Genomic DNA, 14,745 nt, shown 5'->3' on the forward strand with positions numbered 1-14,745 from the left:
TCACCTGGCTGATAACTGGAATGAGCCAGACAAGTTACAGTTCTTTTCTCACAATAATGAAAGAAATATATAATAGGAATAAAACTGAGGTTAGTTGCATTGTTTTTTAACTACTTGGCAGTGCCATGTAAGAATTAATGTCATTACTATCAGTATAAAAAGATAGCATTACAGAAATTAAAGAAAAGGAGTACTTGTGGCACCTTAGAGACTAACAAATTTTTTCAGCATACATTTTCATGGGCAACAGCTCACTTCTTTGGATACATAGAAATTAAAGGGTTATGTCAAAGGAGAACCGTTATTTTTCTGACCTACAACCGTAAGAGTTCAGAGTGGGAAAAATTCTTTGTCATATATAAATTGTAAAACTAATCTGAAAATAGTTCCTGATCCCAGTTACCATTGCTGGTATTCCTGATGCTACAAATGATGATGTTTCATGAGCAGTAAGTTCAGTGCAGAAGGTTGCAAACAACTTTCTTTATGCTGGTTTGTTGCAGAATATTTTAGTATTTCATTTTTAAAATAATATGTAGATCACTGACAAACTGCTGTCTTATAAACAGATCCTTTGTAAGGGTTGTTCCCCATTAAATGAATTGATTCTATAATCCCAGTTAGTTTGTTTTTGTAGACCACTTTGAAGTTATCAGCAAAAGATTTAGAGCAGATTAATGGATTTTTTTTTCAGATGGAGCTAATTTTTGTGTCGTTAGCCTTTACAGTGTTCCTTTTAACAATGAAAGCAATAAACTTTAGCTTTGATTCAAAATTTAAATTGTAGTCTTACCTCATGCATTCTGAGATGCAGAGGGTTGTCAGTATAGGAGGCCCTGGTTGTGAACTTACTTCTTCTGGTATACTGTCAGATCGAGAGATTTAGCCATTTTGACATGATACAAGGCTAAATACTGTTTGTTTTTTTTAAGCCAACCCTTTGCCTAATCCAAAGCATTGTCTTTATTTTTTCTTAAGATCAACTTTGTTTATAAAGCTTCTTTTCCTACACGATGCTCCTTAGATGTCACAACTACCTATTATTAAAATATATAAATTTGCATTTTAGAAAAAGGACCTGCATGCTATCCTGTGATTCTCCACCAATACAATGTTGTATTGGTGGAGAATCACAGGATAGCATGAAACCTGTTGTCACCCTTAATGTTTTTAATCTTTGATTTATTCTTTTTTAGTGTTCTAATTCACCCTGTCCGTAAAGCTGCTGTTTGAACTCTATTAATTTGTATGTTGTCTGAGATTAACGATTTTTGCATGAAGATAGAGTGCACAGTTGTATTTTTGCAACAGTAAGAGTGCTTACTTGCATTTTTTTTCTTAAAGTAAATATCCATGTAGGCAAAGCAAAAAACTGGTGCTGGTCCTTTTTCTAAAATGCAAAAGCGGAAACCAGCAGACAGAGTTTAAGGAGGTGGGGGTGGAAAACTATTTCTACTCACCTCTTCTGAGTGGGTAGCCTTACTTGGTAAACTTCCGCATTATTTTCTGAGGCATTTTCAGCTAAGCATTATTATCTGATAGTACTCACATCCTAATCATTGCTGGTAACCTTTTTCTAGCCTATGAATTAGTCTTATTTTTTGTGACAGTAGTTATGAACATGAATTTATTCTTATCTCTTCAGCAAAGAAAGCTGTGTGTTGGTATTCCTTTTCCAGTTGATTTTATGGGTTGATATGTGAATCTTGGTTTAGTATTCACATAAAACAGTTGGCACCAGGATCAATGTGTGGAGTACGGTTTTTATAAAGCATTTTAGAGTGCAAAGCAAAATCATTGCTGAATCCTATGGCACTATTAACTTGTTCTAATTAAACACTTACTTCAATCCCAAAGGCTTTCTTTACTTCTGACTTTTTACTTAGGTGAACATATTTGCTTGAGCAGTAAATAAAAGTTAGTAGACCACTAAAAAACTTGAAAGTCTTCCAGTGGTGTGGGTGTTACACTGGCTTGTTTCACTAGGAATTGTAAGAATAAAAATACAAAATCTAACTCCACCACCCCTCACTCTGTTGCGCCATGTTGTTAATAGGAACAATTAAAATCTGAGAAATAGATGTCTCAAATTTTGGAGCCTTTTCAGGACTTTGTGTTCTGAAGATTCTAAGTGTGTGTATGTTAAAAGTAGTTTCTAGCTCTGCTAGTTGTGAAGATAGTGGGATTTGGTTAAGTGTAAAAATGTGTACTTTACACAGGAGCATAGTACCAAAAGAGATCAGTACTCATCCTGTTTATTCCCATGTACTGATAACTTTGAAGCCAAAATACGTATTTTAAGGCTAGAAGGCACCCTTGGAGTCTCTAATCTGACCTCCTGTTTATTATGAATTAAAATTGAATTGAAATGGTGTGTGTGTGTGTGTGTGTGTGAGAGAGAGAGAGAGACTAGTAAGATTCTAAATGTAATTGGGATTTGTATATTGTGCCTGTCAGTCTTTTAGGCTTCTAATCAATATTACCATATAACCCCCTGCCGCGCCCCCCCCCCCCCCATCCCAAAAAAAACCAAACCCCTCAACTAACTAGTCATCCACATTTTAGCTTCTTTCAGTGCTGCCACACACTGCTACTGGTAAAACAGGTGACTCTTGTATTCAGTTCTGAGGGTCACCAAATCCAGGCTGTAGCAGACCAAGGCCTGGTGTGCATATAAAGTTGCAGTAGTTTAACTAAAGGTGCAGTGTTGTATCAATTGAGTTAAAACAGTGCAACTTTTCTGTATGGCTAGTCTCTTATATCGTTTTAAATATGGCTTACATCTGTTTAACAGGGGCACTCTTAATCAATGTAAGTGTCAACCACAAAGTTGCACCAGTTTAACTTTATCTGGAAGTCAATAATTGGGAGCCATTGCAAGTGATGTAGCATGTTACATGTACATGTAGCATGTAGGTGTTAAGGGCTGCACCTGGGTGCCCAAACAGAGTCATACAGGGTCAAGCCATTACCACTAGCTCCAGATCATTTTACAGCAAGCCCCCCGCCCCCGTATTTAAAAAGGGTTCTAGAGGTGATCCTGGCAATTACAGACTGGTAAGTCTAACGTCAGTACCGGGCAAATTAGTTGAAACAATAGTAAGGAATAAAATTGTCAGACACAGAAAAGAACATAAATTTGGGGGCAAAAGTCAACATGGTTCTGTTAAGGGAAATCATGTCTTATTAATCTATTGGAGTTCTTTGAATGGATCAACAAACGTGGACAGCGGGATCCAGTGGACAGTGTACTTAGATTTCCAGAAAGCCTTTGACAAGGTCCCTCACTGAAGGCTGTAACATAAATTAAGTTGTCATGGGATAAGAGGAAAGGTCCTTTAATGAACTGAAAACTGGTTAAAAGACAGGGAACAAAGGGTAGGAATAAATGGTAAATTCTCAGAATGGAGAGGGGTGACTAGTGGTGTTCCCCAAGGGTCAGTCCTAGGACCAATCCTAATCAACTTACTCATAAATGATCTGGAGAAAGGGGTAAACAGTGAGGTGGCAAAGTTTGCAGATAATACTAAACTGCTCAAGATAGTTAAGACCAAAGCAGACTGTGAAGAACTTCAAAAAGATCTCACAAAACTAAGTGATTGGGCAACAAAATGGAAATGAAATTTAATGTGGATAAATGTAAAGTAATGCACATTGGAAAAAATAACCGCAACTATACATACAATATGATAGGGACTAATTTAGCTACAACTAATCAGGAAAAAGATCTTGGAGTCATCGTAGGAAGTAAATAAACCTGTTTGGAGTAATATGTACCACTTGACCCAAAGAGAGACTTTCACCTAAATGTTTCCAGCCAAAATGTGAAGCTTTGTGTAGAGACTACCACCGCTACATTTAAATCAGTATGTGCCAATAAGTGAGTTTATGTATCTCATTTTGGTGGATTTTTTTTATATACAGAAAAGCTGAACAAATGTTTGGTGAGATGGAGGTCTGGAATGCAATATCAGAACGTGATCGTCTTGAAATTTATGAAGATGTCTTGTTCTTTCTGTCTAAAAAAGAAAAGGTAATTATTTTTCTTCTAGTTTTCAAGATTTATCTCAGAGAAAACAATTTAACCTGAACTTATTGAAGAAAGTAAAGAATTTGGTAGATTGTTTTGAGTCTAACTTTTCTCTTGCCAGTGACTTAAGAAACCCCATCTAGAACTGTTTTTCATTGTACAGTATGTAATTATCACTTCCCTGAAATAGGCTTGCTGACTGAAAGTCTAACAACTTCATTTTCCCACAAAGAACAATCTGTTCAATGTGGATATTGCATAAATTTATATAATGGCTTTTGTTCAAAAGTGCTTTATCATACTCTATACTACATATTGAAAGAAATTATGGGCCAGAGCCTCATCTGGTATAAATCTGCATGTTTCCATTTACATAGCTGAAAATCTGATTTTATATATATATAGTATGTAGCACCTGTTCAACTGTGCATACTAACCCTGCACAACATTTTAAGGCACAAACTGAAGAACAACGTATGTAGTATAAAAGTGTAAGGAGAATTTAGATAGAAATTTCCCTAAAATAGCATTGGTCTGTAACTCCAGGGTTAAGGTCCGTATTCTTGCAAAAAAATTATCAGGCTTTTTGCTGATTATATGTGATGAGAAGCTAAGTTTTAGGTTTCCTCTGCAAAGCAGCTCCTCCCCCAACACAGTAAGCCCCATGGTTCTGCACTGATTCTTTACACTCTTACAGTATGTCTACACAGCAGCTGCAAGATACCCATTTCCTAACCCTGCTCAAGGTAGCGTGCTAAGTATAGCAACATAGCCACCGTGGCTCAGGCTAGCCACCCAAGTATGTACCGCAGTGATCAGGTGGGATTGTATTCAGGCAGCTAGACCGAGCTGCTGCTTGTGCTGTCATGTCCACACTGCTGTTTTTAGCATGTTAGCTCGAGTAGAGCTAACGAATTTATTTCAACCTGAGCTGGGAATTCACTGCCCAGCTGCTGTGTAAATATACACTTAGGACAGTGGTCCCCAAACTTTTGAGGGTTGTGCCCCCTCTTATCCCATCCCTCCGCCCCTGGCCCCCCCCCCCCCGAGTTGGGGCTGTGGATCGGGGGCTGGGGCAGGGGTGGCGTGGACAGGGGTAAGGGGTCCAAGGCTGGGGGTGGGCCCAGGAGTGGGGCTGGAGATGGAGCTGCAGCCAGTGGCCAAGGCTGGGGGCAGGAGAGAGCAGAGACGCAGCTTGGCCCTGGTGGGGGTCAGCAGCTGGGCCCATGGCCAGGTGTGGCTCTGCTTCTGGGCTGGGAATGGAGTCGAAGCCAGGGGCTGAGAGAACGGGCAGGGCTTGGAGTGGAGCTGTAGCTGGGCTTTGGTGGGGGGGCTGGCAGCCAGGCGGCAGCCAGATGTGGAACCAGAATGTGGGAGGGGGCGGGGCCAGAACAGATCTGGGGCCACAGCAGGGCTGGGTGGTGCTCCCTTCCCACCTCCTGGATGTTCCTCAACGCTCCCCCAGAGGGATGTGCCCCACAGTTTGGGGACCTCTGCCTTAGGGTCTGTCTACATAGCTCAAGTAAGCTAGGCCACATGAGCTAACTTGGGTTAAAATAGTAATGAAAACACAGCGATTTGGCTTTTAACTCATCAAATTCAATCTCAAATTCCCCATAGGCTTTAATTTGAGCTGCTAATCTGAATTTTAAAAGCAGCGTTGCTATGTTTTCGCTGCTATTTTAACCTGAGTTAGCTGTTGCGGGTTAGCTAACCTGAGATAAGAACATTTTGTGTGTGTGCATCCATCCCTACCTTAAAGAAGCGTGCCTCCACTGTATCATCAGTAGTCTTGAAGGTCTGGTGTCTCTAGCCCAGAGGCAGTCTGCATGGTAGAGCTGCCATGGACCCTAGAAGCCCAGGCAGCTGCTGATTGAAATTGATGTGAATCTTGCCAATTTCACTGCTGCCATTCATTGAATCAGAAAAAAGGGCAAATTTTGAAATACTGAAATTTCCTGTGAAACTGAGTTTTGGCCAGCTCTAAATGTGATAAAATTATGGACAAGGTGGTATGGCCATGGATTCAAGTGACTTTAAAATCTATATAGATTATTTACTGTTTGTGTGTCCAAAATCTGTCATTTTCTTTGTATATAATCAGAGGGTGATACTTGATCTTATCTTATGTGGTACTTTAGGAAAATTAATGCATGGCTGATTGATTGATTTTGCTCTGACTACTCACTTTAGGAGCAAGCCAAGCAGTTACGAAAGAGGAATTGGGAGGCTTTGAAAAACATATTGGACAACATGGCTAATGTAACATACTCTACCACATGGTCGGAGGCCCAACAGTATCTGATGGACAATCCTACATTTGCGGAGGATGAAGAACTTCAGAGTAAGAGGCTGAGGGGAAGTGGGAATCTTTTGAAGAGGACATGGAACTGGTTTAGTGATGATTATAAATAGTTCGTGTTTTTTTTTGGCGGGTTGGCCAATTCAGCGACTGCTAAATAATGCCAGCTGCCAGCAACTTATGTGAAATCCTAGAATCATAGGACTGGAAGGGACCTCAGGAGGTCATCTAGTCCATTCCCCTGTACTCGTGGCAGGACTAAGTATTATCTAGACCATTCCTGACAGGTGTTTGTCTAACTTGCTCTTAAAAATCTCCAATGATGGAGATTCCACAACCTCCCTAGGCACTTTATTCCAGTTCTTAACCACCCTGACAGGAAGTTTTTCCTAATGTCCAAACTAAACCTCCCTTGCTGCAATTTAAGCCCATTGCTTCTTGTCCTATCCTCAGAGGTTAAGAAGAACAACTTTTCTCCCTCCGCCTTGTAACAACCTTTTATGTACTTGAAAACTGTTATCATGTCCCCTCTGTCTTCTCTTTTCTAGACTAAGCAAACCCATTTTTCCATCTTCCCTCATAGGTCATGTTTTCTAGACCTTTAATCATTTTTGTTGCTCTTCTCTGGACTTTCCCCAATTTGTCCGCATTTTTCCTGAAAGGTGGCATCCAGAACTGGACACACTACTCCAGTTGAGGCCTAATCAGCACGGAGTAGAGCAGAAGAATTACGTCTCATGTCTTGCTTACAATACTCCTGCTAATACATCCAAGAATGATGTTTGCTTTTTTTGCAACAATGTTACACTGTTGACTCATTTGGTTTATGGTCCACTATGACCCCCAGATCCCTTTCCGCAGTACTCCTTCCTAGGCCGTCATTTCACATTTTGTAGATGTGCAACTGATTGTTCCTTCCTAACTGGAGTACTTTGCATTTGTCCTTACTGAATTTCATCCTATTTACTTCAGACCATTTCTCCAGTTTGTCCAGATCATTTTGAATTTTAATCCTATCCTCCAAAGCGCTTGCACCCCCTCCCAGCTTGGTATTGTCCACAAACTTTATAAGTGTACTTGCTATACTATTCTCTAAATCACTGATGAAGATATTGAATCAAACCAGACTCAGAACTGATCCCTGTGGGACCCCACTCATTATGCCCTTCCAGCATGACTGTGAACCACTGATAACTACTCTCTTGGAACGGTCTTCCAACCAGTTTTGCACCTACCTGATAGTAGCTCCATCTAGGTTGTATTTTCCTGGTTTGTTTATGAGAAGGTCATGTGAGACAATATCGAAAGCTTTACTAAAGTCAAGATACAGTACGTCTACCGCTTCCCCCTATCCACAAGTCTTGTTACCTTGTACGAAAGCTATCAGGTTGGTTTGACACGATTTGTTCTTAACAAATCCATGCTGACTATTACTTATTATCTTCTAGATCAGGGGTCCCCACTGTGGTGCCTGCGGGCGTCATGGCTCCTGCTGGGTCATCTAAGTGCACCCGCGTACTGTCCAGTGGACGAGCATCCGCCGAAATGCCGCCGGCAAGCTGCGTCATCCAGAGGCATCGCTGCTGAAATGCTGCTGATTTTCAGCGGTATTTCAGTGGTGACCCCTCTGGATGATACTGCTTGTCGGCGGAATTTCGGCGGATGCTCGTCCACCGCCACAGTCCTCCGTGGCTTGTCTTCTGGTGTCCGCCAAACGAAAAAGGTTGGGGACCACTGTTCTAGATGTTTGCAAATTGATTGCTTAATTATTTGCTCCATTATCTTTCTGGGTACAGAAGTTAAGATGACTGGTCTGTAATTCCCTGGGTTGTCTTTATTTCCCTTTTTATAGATTGGCACTATATGTGCCCTTTTCCAGTCTTCTGGAATCTCACCTGTCTTCCATGCCTTTTCAAATAAAATTGCTAATGGCTTAGATATCTCCTCAGTCAGCTCCTTGAGTATTCTAGGATGCATTTCATCAGGCCCTGGTGATTTCTGTTCAGTTCAGATAGTGGTTTGGGAAGTGGACACCTAATGTTATGAATAATCTTTTTTGTAATCTCAGTAGAAAGGCACTGGAGACCAAATCATCCTCTTCCCTGCTAGGTTGTTCTCCGTTCTGGGATTTGGAGCTGTAGTTGACAATGAATACCAAGTATAGCAGCCACGTGCTATACCTTGCCTTCAAGTAGACCAGGGTGAGATCATGTCTTATGTCTTTCTAGAAAGTGTGGTCTGTGCCTCATTCTCCAACTCCTAGTGCAGACACAATATAAAGTGTAGGAAGGTAATTTACTGTCCACGACAAAGCAAATTCTGGCCTCCTTATGAAGACTGAGTTGGTCCCATATTAGAGAGACAACGTGGGTGAGGTAATATCTTTTATTGGACCAACTTCTGTTGGTGAGAGAGACAAGCTTTTGAGCCACCCGGATCTCTTCTTTAGGTCTTCTTTGTGGCTTGGAAGCTTGTCTCTCTCACAAACGGAAGTTGGTCCAATAAAAGACATTACCTCACCCACTTTGTGTCTCTCATATCCTGTGACCGACATGGCTACAACTACAGTTGTCCAGTATTCACAGATCATGGTTCTGTGAATTTATAGACTTATTTGACAAATATCCCTTATGCAGCCTTTCCTGTTTCATGGCTGTCTTTGGACATGTGGGCAATAGCACAAGTGCTATTCTCCTCCGCCCAGTGTTCTTTATGGAAGTCCTGTATTTGTTAATGACTAGGATCCTTCAATATGAGACCAATTCTTCTGTGAGCTTCTATCTTTCGTCACTACTGGATAATGCCCTCCCATTATTACACTTTAGTGATGAATGAGGAGAGAAGCTGCTAACAGAAAATTATCAGGTAAGAAATTTCCCAGTCGGAAACCTTTTCTTTTCTCCTTTCTAGATATGGATAAAGAAGATGCACTGATTTGTTTTGAAGAACACATCAGGGCTTTGGAAAAAGAAGAGGAAGAAGAAAAACAAAAGAGTTTGCTTAGGGAAAGGCGACGACAACGTAAAAATAGAGAATCTTTTCAGGTTGGTGAAACTTTTTAAACTTTAAAATCTAACAGCCTTCAAATATTCCAGACACTTTCATACTGTTGGTTTTTTTTTGTTTTTTTTTTAAAGTAAGGGCACTAGGTTTTTTTGGCCTGTCTAAAATATACTGATAATTACGTATTCCCCTGTGTAGTAAGTCAGTTTCCCCATATAGCAATGAAAGGAGTGACACATTTTAATAAGTAGGAAAATGTAATTGGAATGTCAGAAGAGGGGATAAGGGACCGCCGGGGCAGGTGTTGTGCCTGAAATTATTTTTTAAATTGTGTTTTAACAAATGATTAGGTTTCAATTTAATAGTGTTTCTTTCAGTCGTTATAACCTGAAGTATGCAAAAGCACGTTTTCAAATATGTGAAAGTGGACACTTTTATTCCATCTATTTTGCAGTTATTTTTGGATGAATTACATGAACATGGACAGTTACATTCAATGTCCTCCTGGATGGAGTTGTATCCAACCATAAGTTCTGACATCAGATTTACTAACATGCTTGGTCAGCCTGGTAAGACTACTTCCTCTTCCAACAATGTAGAAAGTGATACAGGTACAGAGACTATAGATTTGGGGCAAAATAGAAGTGTGATGTTTATTTTCTAATTGATTTTTTAAAAAGTGCAGCTCTTTGGTTAGAGCTAGCTTTTGACTTCTCTAGTTTTTTCATTAGGATCAACTGCACTTGATCTTTTCAAGTTTTATGTTGAAGATTTGAAAGCACGTTACCATGATGAAAAGAAGATAATAAAAGACATCTTAAAGGTGAGGAAAAATGTGCTTTCCTTAATAAGAGGAACCAATATATCATTCAAATTTATTAAACTAATAATGTAACTCTTTGACTCTGGGAGTTGGGATTTCACGTTGCGCTAATGCAGTGTGCATTAGCGCTAACGTGAGAGTTCCTGACCTACCTGGTGCCAAGGAGGTAACTCTCTTGCAGGATAAAGGATTTCTGGTTGAAGTGAATACTACCTTTGAAGACTTTGTTACGGTCATCAGTTCAACTAAAAGAGCTACCACTTTAGATGCTGGAAATATCAAACTGGCTTTCAATAGTGTAAGTTTTAACATTCTCATATGTTCATATTAAGAAAATTGATTTAAAAAATTTGTTTTATCAGGGCTTGCCTACACTACCTTTTAAGTCGATGTATCTTACATCACTCAGGGGTCTGAAAAAGCCAGCCCCCTGCGTGATATAAGTTAAAGCAACCACAACCCATGCTATGTCGGTGGAAGACACTCTCCCACTGACATAGCTTCTGCCTCTAGTTGAGATGGAGTAATTGTGCAGACGGGAGAGCACTCTCCCATCAGCATAGCGTGTCTTCACCAGACATGCTACAACAGTGCATATAGTGCAGTAAAGTAGACTTACCCTCAGAAACTGAAATATTATTTTCTTTACATCATTTTTAGGTGTATTTTATGAGTACTTCAATAAATATAGTGTGTAAAATATGCTGCTGATTAAGGGTGTGTTTCTTGATATTGCCAGATTTGAGAATTCAGATTGGAGAGGCAGAGTTCTTGTTCAAAATCTAAAGAACCCATCCTAAAGTACAACTGTAGAGTAGGGATTCAACAATGTCTTGCAGTTGTAAGCTGATGCTTCCTAATGAATTTACATTCAATATTGGCAAGTTGTAATAATCATTCTCTATTATGTCGGATATGGACTTCATTTGAGACGTTGAGAAAAGAACAAATATAAATTTTAAGGTTGACCAATGGAGCAGATAATGTAAATAGGCACAAACAAAATGGTAAAAAATACCAAAGTTGAAATATCTTGAGGCAAAAGTTTAGACAAAACTACATGCTACCTAATTATCAGTCTTCATTACTTATGTGGATGTTACTGTCACTTGAATGATTTCACGACTTACTTTCTGTAGTTGCTGGAAAAGGCAGAAGCCCGTGAACGTGAGCGGGAGAAAGAAGAGGCTCGCAAAATGAAGCGGAAAGAGTCTGCATTCAAGAGCATGTTAAAACAAGCTACGCCCCCAATTGAATTGGATGCTGTCTGGGAAGATGTACGTATTGTCACTTTTCACCTTCTCAAAAATATTGTTTGTTAGTGGTGTAGTTTGCATGCAGGTATTTTATGAATAAACTGTCATATCTCGTAGGCTCCAGCTCAGTGTTATTCCTATCAGTATAACTTACACACATGAAAATAGTTTTTTCCCATCTTTTAAAAGAACTTCCACTGAATTGAGGTAATTAATTTATTTTTCAGTACTATTTTTAACAGGAAATGATTATTCTAAAAATATAGTTCCCAGGTGTGAAAGGCAAGCAGTTCACCATAAGTACTTAAAAATCCTATAGTGTTGGTGCTACTTATACAAAAAAGTTGCAGATCATTATGTAGCTCTTTTTCATTTTCATAAGATATTTCTGGCAGGAAAGTTCTTTTGTGTAGATCTGTTTTTAATAGCAGGTGTTCACTTTACTCTTTATTTAACTGATTATTCTGCATCATAGGTTACATTCTGGTAAAGTCCAACATCTATTTTAACCATAATTACATGGATAGTATTCATGCTCTTTTATAAAAATTTGTAAATATTGTCATGAAAAACATTAAAATATTTGAGAGATTTATACAGTGCCCAAAGTTTTGAAGTTAAAATTTAGGAGAAGTGTAAGTACAGTTGGGTGAAACACTTTGGATCAAATGGTGACATCTTGTATTATTTCCTCCAATATCTTAATACTTTAGGTTCATAGATACTCATTCAACTCAGACATCACATACTTTTAATATACACTTCTTTTATTATTAAATGGTTAGTAAAATTCCTCAAATATATACAAGTAGCAGCTAGGCTGTAAATGTAATTTGTAATAAATGCCATGGAAAGTGTCTTCAAAGAATATACTCTGGGTCATATTTAAAGTTTCATTGCTCTTCAATTTTAGAATATGTTTTGAATCAAAACACCAAAGTAATTGATCTTAGATGTTGGCTAAAGGAACAACTCCCTTGAAACCAATGTGAACTGCACGCACATGATCAATGATAGAACTTGGCCTGATACGTTGATAGGAGCACAAAAATTGTCTAAAAATTTCCAACAATTTTGCCCTCTTGCATCTCAAGCAGCAGAGTAGATTTTGACAAGTCTTTAACTGAGAATTAGTTGTACAAATTCACTCCAAGCTGTACTTAGCATTCAGTTACTTTATTTAATCAACTTCTAATAATTTTTAGTGCATACATGGATGCAACATCTGGGTAAATCATAAGAAAACAAGCATCAGTTGTGTAGCTAAGTGTGAAGAACCATTGCAATAATATATTGCTTTTTCCCTGCATTTCCTTTGCCATTGCTGCTCTATCATCAATATATCTGTCTCTTTATATGAAGTTTGTTTTCCTTCACATCTTGTTCATGAAATGATATCACAATCTGCTGTATGATAAGTGTTTCATGCTAATAGTGGTGTGTCAAATGATTGCTCGTCAATTTGTTGACTACAATGACAAGGCTAAAAGAAGAGAGCTGCTGTTTCACACACTTAGGCCTGGTCTATACTACACGTTTAAACCGAATTTAGCAGCGTTAAACCGATTTAACCCTGCAGCCGTCCACACAACGAGGCCCTTTATATCGATATAAAGGGCTCTTTAAACGGATTTCTGTACTCCTCCCCAGCGAGAGGAGTAGCGCTGAAATTGGTATTGCCATGTCGGATTAGGGTTAGTGTGGCCGCAAATCGACGGTATTGGCCTCCGGGTGGTATCCCACAGTGCACCATTGTGACTGCTCTGGAAAGCAATCTGAACTCAGATGCACTGGCCAGGTAGACAGGAAAAGCCCTGCGAACCTTTGAATTTAATTTCCTGTTTGCCCAGCGTGGAGCTCTGATCAGCACGGATGGCGATGCAGTCCCAAATCCAAAAAGAGCTCCAGCGTGGACCATACGGGAGATACTGGATCTGATCGCTGTATGGGGAGACAAATCTGTTCTATCAGAGCTCCATTACAGAAGATGAAATGACAAAGCATTTGAAAAAATCTCCAGGCTATGATAGACAGAGGCCACAGCACAGTGCTGTGTGACAAGCGTAACGGAAAGCCAAGGAATCAAATGGACGCTCATGGAGGGAGGGAGGGGGGTACTGAGGACTCCAGCTATCCCACAGTCCCTGCAGTCTCCAAAAAGTATTTGCATTCTTGGCTGAGCTCCCAAGCCATGGAAAAAGGGCGCGAAATGATTGTCTGCCGTTGCTTTCACGGAAGAAGGATTGAGTGACGACATTTACCCAGAATCACCCGCGACACTGTTTTTTGCATTGGGATCTCAACCCAGAATGCCAATGGGCGGGGGAGACCGCGGGAACTATGGGATAGCTACCCACAGTGCAACGCTCCGGGAATCGACGCTAGCCTCGGTACATGGGTGCACACCGCCGAATTAATGTGCTTAGTGTGGCCACGTGCACTTGACTTTATACAATCTGTTTTACAAAACCGTTTTTTGTAAAATCGGAATAATCCCGTAGTGTAGACATACCCTTAGAATGATTGGAAAGAAAATGTAGGAAAAATGCATTGATTGTTTGATGGAGGTGTTTAGCTGAATTTTTCTGTTTATTTGAGTGTGTGAGCGAGCTTAAGTTTAAGTGGGGTAAAAGCACTACTTATTTTAAGCATAACAGAAGTGAACTGTTAAAGATTTTCACTGATAGTCATTAAAAAAATGAGTGACTCTAAACCTTATGGAAGAAATATAGGTACATCTGAATATGACAATCTCAATCTTTGGACATTTGGAAGTGTGGGACACATTGTATACATGAACTTGTTGGGGTGAGGGGTTAATTCACCTTGTAGCAGTAAAATGTGTTTTTCCATTTATGAAATCATTTTTGTTTTACTTTTGTTAAACTTATATGTGTGTCTGTCTTTCTGTAGTAGTATTTCACTCTGTTATTCCTTTTCATATAGATCAGAGATAGATTTGTGAAGGAACCAGCATTTGAAGACATCACTCTAGAATCTGAAAGAAAAAGAATCTTTAAAGACTTTATACATGTACTAGAGGTAATTTTTTCAATTTGTTTTTTTCATAGCAATTTTGTAGCAGTTTTTTTTTAAGAAAAAAACTTTCCAAAACTGTACTGAACTGTCTTATTTTGTGACACAAGTATTAAAGCCTCAGTCTGAAAGTAGTGAAGTGTATTATGGTTAATTTATTTTCATGTGTTTTATTTTTTTTATTTGTGATTGAGCTGTATTCATCTAACTTCCCTTTTCATATACCTCATTCTACAATAGTTACCTTTTGGGCTAAAATTTTCTTAACTGTGTAGAGATGAATGTTTTTTAGCAA

General features: G+C 39.3%; 1 protein-coding gene across 10 annotated transcripts in view; it reads left to right on the forward strand.

Annotated features, from left to right (window-relative positions):
• PRPF40A (pre-mRNA processing factor 40 homolog A) overlaps positions 1-14,745 on the forward strand; it is a 71,248-nt gene that overhangs the window by 46,038 nt on the left and 10,465 nt on the right. For 7 of the 10 annotated variants that reach the window (XM_039494396.1, XM_039494392.1, XM_039494395.1 and 4 more), the window contains 8 exons: positions 3,925-4,033; positions 6,224-6,374; positions 9,243-9,376; positions 9,790-9,946; positions 10,055-10,158; positions 10,340-10,456; positions 11,298-11,435; positions 14,361-14,456. In XM_039494396.1, coding sequence (XP_039350330.1) covers positions 3,925-4,033; positions 6,224-6,374; positions 9,243-9,376; positions 9,790-9,946; positions 10,055-10,158; positions 10,340-10,456; positions 11,298-11,435; positions 14,361-14,456 — 1,006 coding nt within the window. The remainder of the gene's footprint in view (positions 1-3,924; positions 4,034-6,223; positions 6,375-9,242; positions 9,377-9,789; positions 9,947-10,054; positions 10,159-10,339; positions 10,457-11,297; positions 11,436-14,360; positions 14,457-14,745) is intronic. The other 3 variants (XM_039494398.1, XM_039494390.1, XM_039494391.1) reach the window with 3 other exon arrangements.

Source organism: Mauremys reevesii, linkage group 11 (genome assembly GCF_016161935.1).
Source record: "Mauremys reevesii isolate NIE-2019 linkage group 11, ASM1616193v1, whole genome shotgun sequence".
Lineage (NCBI taxonomy): Eukaryota > Metazoa > Chordata > Testudines > Geoemydidae > Mauremys > Mauremys reevesii.